Here is a 12988-nt window from a genome sequence, read left to right on the forward strand (position 1 = left end):
ATGGGTGTGGAGCCTGAAATGGAGACGTCAAGAAAAACCAAATTTGTTCTAGAAATGTTAGTATTCATAACACCCAGATATTCCCCACTATGTCAAAGAAGTATATGAGTTAATAAGATATATTAGTTTTTGATAGCGATCTAGAATTAGAACAAATTCTGTTCCTAACAGTTCTTTTGACGTTTCCATAGCTTTTAGAGCTAGAGGAAACTTGTCTTGCCAAATATTTAAAAGTATATTCCTGTGAACCTAAGGGGATTTGTATTATTAATTTATAAAAATATATTCTGAATAGGGACGCACACTGCTTCAGTATTATGAAAGATGATAATAGTCTTGAAATAATTTTGTGTATTGCCATGGAATTCAGATGTCTGATACATGAAAATAAATAGTTGAGAGAATTAGCTAGTTTAATTTAGATATTTTAATTGATGTGCACAATTAATTTCCTTTATATATATTTTTTTCCTTCTGAATTGTTTTACTTTTTTTTTCAGATTTTTAGATTTATTCGTAATACAGTAGGACAGAAGAATTTGGCATCCAAAACACTGGTGGATCAAAGATTTCTGATTTAATTTATTGAATAGATAAAGACAATTATAATCATGGCAAAAACAAAGTCATGATTATCAGGTTAGTTTGCCATATTTTTTAAAACTTGTAATACAAATTATTCTATTTTTATTTTTTAATCTACAGAAAGATTTATTTTTATAACTTGTAGATACATAACTTGCTTTGTGAACATGTAGTGTGATACAGTGGAAAATATTATTTTCCTATTATGCATGGTATTTAATTCACCAGCTTATAGACTAGATAGCTCTGACAATGGGACAAAAAAAAAATCTAAATATTGCTTTCAGCATAACATTTTTTTAATGATATTCAAAACAGTCCCCATCATTTGTCTCTGTAGATTATTTTATGAACTAGATTTACCTATATTTTCTCACACTGAAAAAGAATTTTGATTCCAATTTCAAGCCTAGTTTTCAATTCAGTATTTTGTTTTACATATTTTCTGGTTAAATAAATGTTGAAAATATTTTCAAGTTTACTTAGAAATTTGAAATTGTATATGGGCTGAATCAATTTGCCTCATTTTAATTGTTCACCCTGTTTGGCAGTGGACTGATTCACTATTGGAATAATAGGCACCTCGTGAAATGGTACATAGTCATTCCTTTGTATACCTGTATTATTAGGTCAATATACTCTTTCCATGAAGTATGTTTATATCTCTAATATCATTTACATTATTGAGCTGTAATATGTGACATTTTCCTCAGTATAGCTTTTTATACATTTATTCATTACTTAACATTTTAAGAGCGCTCCCAAAACTTTGCTCTTCAATTATGTTTAAAGATTGTAAATAACAAACTGTAAGTTATGTTAACAAGGTGATTTATTGAAAGTAAACTTAGGCTTCATAAGTTAGTAGGCTAGTATTTTTTTTTTAAATAAGGAAAAAAATATGAGGAGCCAAAATATAATTAATGTAAATCCTGAGCCATGTAGCTAATAGTTTTCCATGATATTATTTTTCTTCAATATGCTCTTTAATAATCCTTTTCATTGTGTACCATGAACTTGAAAGTCACCTTATTTCAAGTATAGTGGTCATTAACCCCCAAAGCAACATTTCTTACTGCCTTCTATGTTAATGTGTAAATACTTAAATGTAATGCTATGTAAATATTGTTTATATTACTGAATTGAAAATACAGAATAAAACATTTGGTGTTTCTCTTTCCTGTTTTATTAATATGTATTTTATGAAATAGCATTTAGGAATACAACAGTATTGGGGCGGGTGTCCCCAGCCATTGCTGAAGCTGAATCCTTTACATTCTCTGAATCTTGAGGATGACTGAGAAGAGGGGAGGCTAATAAGTTGAGGATTTGAAACTCTGGTTTCTTAAGGGTCACAGTACAGAAATGCCTTTCTAAAAGCCTCAGAGATAAGTAAATGTACCAGCATGGATTTTTAAAGCCACCTACTCAGAAGCTGATGAAAGAAATACGACTCTCATTCTACATAAAAGAAGTTAATATTCGTGTGAATGTATCTAAGTGGAAATTTCAAAAAATATGATCCGTTGGCTCACCTGCTGATAAATTAAGACAGAGAAAAGACATTTAAAAAATCATTTTAAAGTAGTTTTGTACAATATTATTTTTATTTTGGTTAGATACATAAAAGGGTATACAGGTTTTCATATACTGTTGACTCTTGTGTTCATATTTCCACGGTTTAAACTTTGTGATCATGTGCTTAATTTTCTACTAGACCCATAATCTTTTGTCTATTTCTGTAAAACCAACCCACTGTACTTTGTATATTATATCCTTAATTTTACTGATTACATAGAAACATTTGATAAATCTCTTGGTCATTTCATAATAACCCTAGGTTCACCTAGAGGTTCTTTACAAGCTGCTTTGTGCTTTCTATCCTCCTTATTTATTTATTTTTTTTAATAAATTTATTTATTTATTTTTGGCTGTGTTGGGTCTTCGTTTCTGGGCGAGGGCTTTCTCTAGTTGCGGCAAGTGGGGGCCACTCTTCATCGTGGTGTGCGGGCCTCTCACTATCGCGGCCTGTCTTGTTGCAGAGCACAGGCTCCAGACGCTCAGGCTCAGTACTTATGGCTCACAGGCCCAGTTGCTCCGCGGCATGTGGGATCTTCCCAGACCAGGTCTCGAACCCGTGTCCCCTGCATTAGCAGGCAGATTCTCAACCACTGTGCCACCAGGGAAGCCCTATACTCCTTAGAAATGCATAGGCCCTTGAAATAATTCTGCAGATCAGTCTCTCTATTTGAGATGTTTATACTCGCTTACTTCTTTCATACTGCTGCCCTAGCAAACTGCCTTTTGAGAAGGCTCTGCTGTTTACCTAGATTGAGAAGCATTCAAAATGACCATTAACACAGTGCTTGCAAGCATGAAACATGTACCTTTTTGTTGTTGGTAAACATTGACAATAAAAGCTGAGAGGAAATAAATGTAAGTTGAAGAGCAGTGTGGCTTAATGGAAAAATGCTCCAAATTTAGTAACAGAAGCCGTGGATTTGAATTAGAATTTTGCCCTTTGTCACTTACTAGCTTTGTGACTTTACACCAAGTTGTTTGGCATCTTTGAGCTTCACTCCACATCTTTATAATGGAAATAATATCCTTTGCTTACCACTTGTAAGGATTAATTCATTAAGATAGGCTTATAATGGTAAACTATGAACACTGGAATTTTAAAATATTTTAGTTTGAAATATGTGCCTTCAAATGTATATTCTATCTTGCTAATAAATTAATTCTATGATATCAAAACTGAGATTACTGATTTCAGTAACTAAGTAATGAAAATCCTGGACCTTACTTCTGCCTCAGTCACCCCAGCCTCAACAAGGAAGAGGCCTTGGTAGATGTCAGACCTTTAGTGAAAGGAGGCAAGAAGGAGCTGTTACCCCATTTTGTAGGTGTGGTTTGTGGTACAGATTAGAAAAGAGTAGAGAGTGGAATGTTGTCTCTGGAAGGGAGGGTTTATTTCATTTGCTTATTCATTTATACATTCATTCAAGCAACATTTCTACCCATTCCCACTCCCTGGCCCCTCAGAAGGGTAAGACAATTAGTAGAGGAAACAGGTATAGTAACCATAATTACAGCAATCTGAAAAGTGCTGCAGCCACTAGGGTGTGATGTGAGGAAAGCTCGTAACCGCATCTCTGGTCATCAGGGCTTTGACCTGACAGAGTGGTATTTGATCTAAGATTTAAAGATAAGGCAAGTGCAATCAAAGCAAGGAACAATATATGCTCTGAGGTGAAGCACATGGCCATTGGCTACTACAGATTGTTTGAATACGGAATACATATATTGTTTATATATATATTTTTAATATTCTGTATATTATGATGTTTTAACATCTTAACATTTTTTTCAGACTGGGGAGAGACTGCCCTGCTGGGACTAGCCAATTCTTAGAGGTAGCAAAGGACCCACACAGAAGCAGGCCTCTGATATGCAAACTCACCAATCCAGAGCCATACCTGCACCATCTGGCCCTTACCCCCACTGGAAGCAATAGTCCTCTGCCTTAGTCATCCCAGGACCAAGTACCAGGCAACCAGGGACCACTCCTATAGCTTAGAGCCTGCTGTAATTATTCAAAGTAACCAGTCCTAAATTGTTACCCTGCCCTGCCTTGCCTTTCCTGCAGAAATGCAGAAACTAATAAAGGCCATGGCCTAGGCTCTTCCCTCGCTCCTGTCCCTTTGCCTCCTGACCAACACTGGTGCTTCCCCATGTGGCTCTGCATGGCATGGGTGCCTCCTGTTTCTGACCTGTGAGTATAATAAACTTTGTTTTCCTGAGCCTCTACTGTGTCTCTTCTTGTGGCCGAAGCTGACTGACTATCCCGTAAAGGAACACACAACAGTACATTTGGGGGTTTTGGAGGGAGATGGTTGGAAAGGAAAACAGGAGCCATATCATTAAAGGCTTTTACATCAAGCCACAGTGTATGCAGAGTTTAACCAAGCTAAGTTTCCCAGCCTACCTACAAATGAATACTCAGTACCCCGAAGAGTAAGTGAATGGACAGAGGTGCAAGAGGGGACCTTCCACAGTCAGATGGCTCTGGTATAATTGATGGTCCATGGGCTAGGAGACTGCCTGGCTGCATGTCATGGTTCACAAGAAAATACATTGCCTATAAGAGAGGCAGTAAGGCAGTAAAGGATAGTGGCTGAGAACACAAACTCTGGAGCCGCACTGCCTGTATTCAAGTCCTGGCACCACCACGTAGTAGCTGGGTGGTTTGGGGTATCTTGCTCATCTGTAAAAGGGGATAATAGTACCTATTTCATAGAGTTATTGGGAAGGTTAAATGAGTTAACGTGTGTACGGTGCTTAGAAGAGTGCCTGGCACATAGTAAATGCTATGTAGATGTTAGCTATGTAATAGTAGTAGTAGTAGTAGTGGTAGTAAGTCCCATGAATATTTAATTATGAAAGAAAGACCCAGATTAGTCCCCTGGGAGCTTGTATTAAGACACTGTCACATCGCTGGGAGTGCTAGAACAGTAGACAAACTGCCCAATCAAAGCAGTCTGTAGGATTTAATAAGTAACTTTCCTTCTATTATAGTTATTATTACAAAAGAAATACACGGCTGTGGCCCAAGGATAAGCAAATGACCATTGGGAGGGAGACTAGAAACAGCCACAGGTATACAGTCACTTGATTTATGACAAGGGTGACATGCAGTGCAGTGAGGAAAGGGTGGTTTCTCAATGTTCAATTGAATATCACAAGGGAAAAAATGAATCTTTACCCTAATGTTACACACAAAAATCAATTTCAGGCAGATGGTAGATCTAAATGTGAAAGTTTAAATGATAAAGCTTCTAGAAGATAACATTGGAAAATATGTTCATAACATTGGTGTAGGCCAAGATGTCTTAAGACCCAGAAAAGACCGACCATTGGTAAGTTGGACTTCACTATTTACATTAAATTTACAATTATGCATATTTACAGTAAATGTAAATTTTCCATTTACGTTGAAATTAGGAACTCTGTTCATCAAAAAATAGCATTATAAGAATGAAAAGACAAACTTCAATATGAGGAAAAAAATTGATAAACATATATCTGACAAAGCATTCCATCCAGAATAAAGAACTCATCAAATCAATAAGGAAAAGACAGACAATCCAATGGAAAAATGGGCAAAAAACTGAAGTATGCATCTCCCAAAACCGGGCTCGCAAATGACCAACCAGCACATGTGAAAAGTGCTCAACCTTAGTCATCGTGAGAATGCAAAATAAAATCAAGAGATACCACCGACTACCCAACCATCAAAATGGCTAATATCTTAAAATACCAGCTGTTGGTAAGGAAGTGGAACAAATGACTGATACTATGTTATACAAAGCGAGAGGATTTGTCTTATTAGACTGGACTATTTTCCAGGTATCTCAAAGATGTTAAGACTCAACGTCTCTGCCCTGTTTGACTGAAGCTGCGGTGACAGCGGATGGCAGTAGAGCGCATGCTGAACTCTGGCCAGCTTTCCAGGGTGTTGAGCTCCCTGGGCTGCAGAGCCTGGGGACAGGGTTCCCTAGCATCGCACTTCAGGACCTTGACCTTGTCACTGCTCCTCACTTCTACTGTCCCTCCCCGTATACGTAATGCTGAGGTTTTTTCAACCCAGGTTTGGGAATTGAATGCTAAAAGTAGAATATAAGAGAGAGAATCACGAAACAGGTCATGTCTCGAGGAAAAAAAAACTCATTAAAAATCTAATGATTATGGAATCTTCCTTCATTTTAATAAAATACACATTTACATTAAAATCTTAAAAAAAAAACATTATCCAGAGTATGTAAGGCCTCTTTTATAAATATAATCTCACTAAATGGGGCTCTTTATGATATTTTCCTTATATGCTATGATATATGATATATCATAATGTAAAATGTGACATACTATATTGTATGTTAATACTATATGTTATATGTTTTAATGTGGCAACCTTAAACCTTCATCAAAAGGCAATATAGTTTCCAAAACCATGCAGCCCACGTTCTTTTCTTAGATTTTCTTAGAGTTTGTTTTACATGAGTGAGGCCTCTATATTAAGCAAGATTACAAGAGAGGTTTTCAGCGTGTATAAGTGTGATGACATGTGTATGTTTCCCCCCTATTTTTTGTTTACGCAATATTTGTACTTTTTAATACTATGATGCTATTAGTTTTCTAGTTTATATCTCATATTTATTCTTTTACTTGATGGAATCAGAAGAAAATAGTCACACACAGTCTTGACCTGACTGAGAGAGCCATGGTCAAGCCTGTCACTGGGCCTGGTCTCTACCAGTCTGATCATCTTTAACTTGTACCTGTTTCTTTTCCTTGGGGAGAGAATGATGGAATTTATATATAGTGACCTGCTGCTTACTAAAACTACATCCTATAACTATGAGCTTACAAACAGCCTTCTCATATACATCTTCCAGTTACAAATCCATGTTTAAATGACATAGCAAATATAAACAAGATTTTTCACCAAAAATTTGTGTTTACCCCCCGCCCCACAATCAATCACTTTGGTTACTTGGGCACAACCGTGTGACAGAAAAGGAAGCTCCTGGGTAGCAGGTGGCACCACTTAGCCTCATCATTAAGGGAAAGATCAGGTCTGTTTTGATTTCTCTCTTATCCCAATTGTCTGGCATTGCACCTTGAAAATAATAGCAGGGACTTCCCTGGTGGCGCAAGAATCCGCCTGTCAATGCAGGGGACACGGGTTCGAGCCCTGGTCTGGGAAGAACCCACATGCCTGCAGAGCAACTAAGCCCGTGCGCCACAACTACTAAGTCCGCGTGCCAGAACTACTGAAGCCCGTGCGCCTAGAGCCCGTGCTCCACAGCAAGAAAAACCACTGCAAAGAGAAGCCTGCGCCCTACAATGAAGAGTAGCCCCCTCTCGCCACAACTAGAGAAAACCCGCTTGCAGCAATGAAGACCAAACACAGCCAAAAATAAATTAAAAAAAAAAAAAAAAAGCAAATGTGTAAAAGAATGAAAATGAATGAATGAATGAAGGGGTCTTCTGGTCAGAGTTATTGTCTATTATCACGAAGACTGGGGGAGATCTCGTGATGCCATTACTGCTTGCTCCTATAGAGCATAATCAATTTTCAAATATTTATCCAGTGTTTATACACGCCAGGTACTGGGCTAGGTCCTAAGGATACGAGGTCTTTTCCAGCTTCTAGGATCACCTGGATTCCTTGGCTCTTGGTTCCTTCCTCTTTCTTCAAGGCCAGCAGCGTAGCATCTTCAAATCCCTCTCAGCCTCTGAATCTCCTGCCTCAATACACTCTGTATTTAAAATACAGAGACTGATTTTACTTATAAGGACTCCTGTGATTATTGGGCCCACCAGATAATCACCATCTTAAGGTCATTAACTTAATCATATCTTCAGAGTCCTTTTTACCATGTAAGGTAATGTATTCACAGATTCTGGGGATTAGGACATGACTATCTTTGGAGGGGGGCATTATTCTGCTTACCACAAGCAATTAAAAGAAAATGTACAGGGTAAAAGAACATAAAACCTACACCTAAAATAGTTTGGGTAGCCTTGGTAAGGCCTGTTGTGGGAGGGTAGCAGAGATATAAAGGATGAGCAGAAGTCAGCCAGGATGATGGGGTGGAAATGAGGGTGAACATTTCCAGAGAGAAGGAACATGTGCAAAGGCCCTGAGGTAGGAGCAACTCCGTTTACAGGAGCTCGGGGTGGGCCATTTGACAGAACTTACCAACAGTAGAGAGAGAATTTGCTTAGAGTCAAGCATACAGTTTCAAAGCAAGAAAAAACTTAAGTTCTGGATTCTATCTACTTCCCCGTTGCAGCAGCCAGAGCAAGATTTAGTTTTGTTTGTTTTATTTAGCTAGCTAAATGTGGTTCCATCCACCGGACAGTTCTCATTTTCTGGAGCCTTTCTCAAATCCATCATCACACATATTTTCAAAGGATTGTTACCTAAAAGAGAGAGAGAGACCAAGCTCAGAACACAAAGCCAAGGCTCCAGTCCTACTTGGGGAAGGTCTGCTCCTTGCTGGGGGTCGCCTATTATTCCGATCATGTTTTCATGTTAGCAGTTTTCTTTTTGCAGCCACTCTTGTTGTGAGGAGCTGAAGGACGGAACTAACACAGCAGGAAAAAACAGCTGTTAGTAGACCAGGGCATTTAAAAAATAGTTTTAAAATAAATCATAGAGCTCTTTTTCCCCTTATGTCACTGTTGAACTTTTCTCAAGCCAGCTCTCATTGGGAATAATTGTAGCACTGTCTGCATGGCATTTTGATTCCCAATATTTTGATAAATATTTGTAGTTAGTGTTTCCATGGCACTTTGATTCCCAATATGTTAATAAATGTTTGGGTGTCATTCCATGTATTCTTTTCAGCTGCTTTGTATTATGAGCACAGCAATGCCAGCTGCCAGGGAGACTCATTAAATTGACATTTTCAATACTTCCGTAACTTACGAGAGCAATGTAGCCCTAACCCCCAGAGGGTAGAGGGTTATGAGATCTTATGACCAGAGTATCTATCCTAGATACTAACCAAACCAGAACTTCAAACCCATTTCTCTTATTATGCCCTCTCTCTTTGGTTATTATAAAGCTGCAGGAAGAGCCCTCCTTTAATCCCTTTTTTGGCTTTTTGTGTGCTTACCATAAAGAGGCACAATAGAATTGTAGCGAAGAGCAAAAGCTTTGAATTCTGAGAGACCTGGATCTGAACTCCCCACTTCTCTGGTTCCTTTGTATGTGATCATAAGCAGACTCTTCAACCTCTTTGAGTCTGTTCTTCATCTGTCAAACTAGAAGATAACTGTCTCAAGAGGGTCCTTGTAAGGATCAAAGGAGATAATACACATAAAGTTGTTAGCACAGAGCCTGGAACAGGTAATTGCACAATGAATGTACATCACTGTGACTGAATTACTGTTTTGACAACCTCAAAACAATTGGATGTGACACATTCACTTATTTGAATGCTTCTGTGTAAACCTGTGGTGAGTATAGATATGACAGTCCAGAAGACAAGACGTGGCCAAAAAACGGTGCTCCAGAAAAAGAGAAACACCTTTGATTGACCAACAACCTCAAGATGGAACAACAGTGGGAGGAGTGTTAACTTCCTTAATGCAAGTTAAGGCCCCTTTAATTGAGTATCCAAAAGAAAGAAGGGAATGGCCCTACTATGTGCCACTCATCCATGGTGTCTGGTTCCAAATGTACCTGATTCTTAGGGGCCTTGACAAATTGGATTTTATTTGGAGGGTGGTGATTAGGATGATGAAGGATCTAGAGATGCCCCAGGAAGAATAACAGAAGGAACTGGAAAAAATTTGCCAGGACCACGGTGGCTTTCTTCAAATATTTGTCCCGTGGAAGATGGAGTTAATGTCCATACAGCTCCCAACCACTGACTTAGAATCAATGAATGGAAGCTATGAAACAGTGGATTTCAGCTCAAGAGAGGGAAGAACTTTCAGATAATTTAGAGACACCTAAATAACAGTGGTTCCTCGTCATTCAGGTCTTCCTACACACGCCTTAGAACGGCACATGTTGGGATGCAGAGAGGGGTTACCTTCCTTGGGGAAAGTGTGGACCATGTGGATTCCATGGTCCTTTCCCAGTCTGCCACTTGGGTGTGCACACAAAGCCTTCCCAGGAGGGGGTGGGATAAATTGGGGGATTGAGATTGACATATACACACTACTATATATAAAACAGATAACTAAGAAGAACCTACTGTATAGCACAGGGAACTCTGCTCAATACTCTGTAACAACCTATATGGGAATAGAATCTAAAAAAGAGTGGATATATGTATATGTATATCTGATTCACTGTTCTGTACAGCAGAAACTAACACAACATTGCAAATCAACTATACTGCAATAAAAGTTAATTCTAAACCTTCCCAGACAAAATCACCACATCAAACGAGGGTGTCTATTTGGCCCCTTGGATGGTGAGCCTTGAGAACTAAAATACTAAAGAACATTTATTCTTGGGCTTCCCTGGTGGTGCAGTGGTTGAGAATCTACCTGCCAATGCAAGGGACACGGGTTCGAGCCCTGGTCTGGGAAGATCTCACATGCCGCGGAGCAACTAGGCCCATGAGCCATAACTACTGAGCCTGTGCGTCTGGAGCCTGTGCTCTGCCACAAGAGAGGCCGCGACAGTGAGAGGCCCGCGCACTGCAATGAAGAGTGGCCCCTGCTTGCCGCAACTAGAGAAAGCCCTTGCATAGAAATGAAGACCCAATGCAGCCAAAAATAAATAAATAAATTTATTTAAAAAAAGAACACTTATTCTTGCACACAGAATAAGCTCAAGGATCAGAGACTAACTGGACACCAGGCTGTTATTTATATAGTCCTACCATTTTGGGAAATAGAATTTATCCCACGATGTACGTGTCTAAGTCCGCAAAGTAACAAGCCTCGTTATTAGGGTTGTCTTGAGGGGCTCTGTAAATAAGAAGTGGTTTAGGAAAGTCTGAAATGGATGGAGATCAAATGAAAGCTCTGAAACTCATTTCTTCTTCCTCACAAAAGAAAGGAGTTCAAAGGTTAGATGAATATTTATCAGGCAGATCTTGGAAAGTATGCGAGACTGAAGTCAAAATGTTTGGGTTTAGTTCTGTCTCTATTGGTAACTAGACCTTGGCTAAACCAGCTTTGCTGTCTGGGCTTCTGTTCCATCATCTGTAGTCCCAGTAATCTCTAGGGCCTCTTCTATCTCTAAATACAAGATCCACAACTGACAACTTTCTCTATGTAAAATGCCAGATGAAGGTAATTAATGTTCGTACTGAGCCCACTTGCCCTTGGACTAGTCATTTAACCTAAAATTTAGTTTTATATATTTTAAATATATATATATTTTATATATTTTAAATATATTTAAAATATAGTTTTATATATTTTAAAATGGTAAATAATAATCTTGAGAGGGCAAGTTTATAAGCAGCACATCAGTTTAAACTCAGACAATGTATGTGAAAGATGTTAATGGCCCCGACATTTGAACATAGCCTGTAATATGGAGTATGCCGCCACAAAGCCCCGAATTCCTATCCCAGATAAATCAACCCGTGGAAGAACACTGCTAGCTGTCTATGGAATATCCATTCTCCCCTCCTTCTTCACTATGGAACACTGGTTTCATTTGGGATGGAATATGCTCAGCTTCCATGGTGTAGGTGGCCATGTTTCATGGTGGCCTATGAGAGGCTAGCAGAAGTTCATTAGTACTTCTGAGAAGCTATTGATTTTCTGATAAAGAGAGATGAACTGAACTAACATACTTTTGCCCTTTCCCTCTTCCTGCCTGGAGTGTGGTCATTATGCCTGGAGGTGCCGAAGACATCTTGAGCTCAAGCATGAGGCTGCAGAGCAGGAGAGTACAGAAGACTGGGTCTTTGATGACTGCCTCGAGCAGTTAGGTCAGCCCAGGGCTGCTGGTACTTCTTGTTACTGGGAACTATTAACCCCTATTTGTAGACAGGTGTCCATTACATGCAATATAATGCAATCCTGACTTTTAAACACCCCCTCAACAACTACTTCCCAGTCAGCCCACACTAGTTAAACCATAGTAGGAATTTCACCTGATACAATGTCCTACCTCCTAAGAGTGCAAATACCCACTTACAGCCCACTCAACTCAATGACACGGTGGAGAATCCTCCTCTCATACCTTCCTCTCTGCTTCTTTCTTCTAAATATGCTATTCATGGTTTTCTGACAAGACATCATCTTCACCCTCAACAAGAACAGCAAGCAAGTAGTGAGTATCAACTCTGTTCCTTAAGAAACTTCTGATTAATTGACTGACTGCCAGCAGCATTGCTTAATTCAGGGGCATTTAGTAGAAAAAAGAAGGCATTAGCTCAAGCTTTCTTGAATAACCCCTTTAAGGCTTATACTTACTGTTCCAGAAAACTATATTTAAGTGCTAAGAAGGCAAACACAATATTATTAATTGTTTAATTTTTATTATAACTAACATATTTCATGTTAAATTGGTTACACTAGTTGTTTTTACAGCTATTCACTTTATAGCATACTGGAGTCTTTTATAAAATTCTGTGTATATTACATTTATATCTGTTTTAAAGAACTCAAGAATAACGTTACAGTTTTAAGTGGTTATGTAAATTTATATGTATCTTTGCTTTCACGATTCGTGTTGGTTGTATTTATGGTTTATGCAATGCTGAGTTCTCAGTCAGGATGCTACTCTGCTATAATAATTTTCCTTGGATTAAAATAGATTCTATTTTGTAACATCCCGCTTTATGACACAGTTTCCAAGAATGCCTGCACTCCTCTTAAGAACAGAAAATAAGATAGGTATATTTTTCTTCTT

At 38.5% G+C, this 12988-nt stretch overlaps 1 protein-coding gene across 5 annotated transcripts in view; it reads left to right on the forward strand.

Moving 5' to 3' along the window:
* Positions 1-2523, forward strand: part of TMEM67 (transmembrane protein 67) — a 43256-nt gene extending 40733 nt beyond the window's left edge. For 4 of the 5 annotated variants that reach the window (XM_030862881.2, XM_060287351.1, XM_060287349.1 and 1 more), the window contains one exon: positions 501-2523. In XM_030862881.2, the coding sequence (XP_030718741.1) occupies positions 501-581 (81 nt within the window). In that variant the 3' untranslated portion in view covers positions 582-2523. The remainder of the gene's footprint in view (positions 1-500) is intronic. The other variant, XR_004040883.2, reaches the window with a different exon arrangement.
* Positions 2524-12988: the final 10465 nt, after the last annotated feature.

Source organism: Globicephala melas, chromosome 17 (assembly GCF_963455315.2).
Source record: "Globicephala melas chromosome 17, mGloMel1.2, whole genome shotgun sequence".
Classification (NCBI taxonomy): Eukaryota; Metazoa; Chordata; class Mammalia; order Artiodactyla; family Delphinidae; genus Globicephala; species Globicephala melas.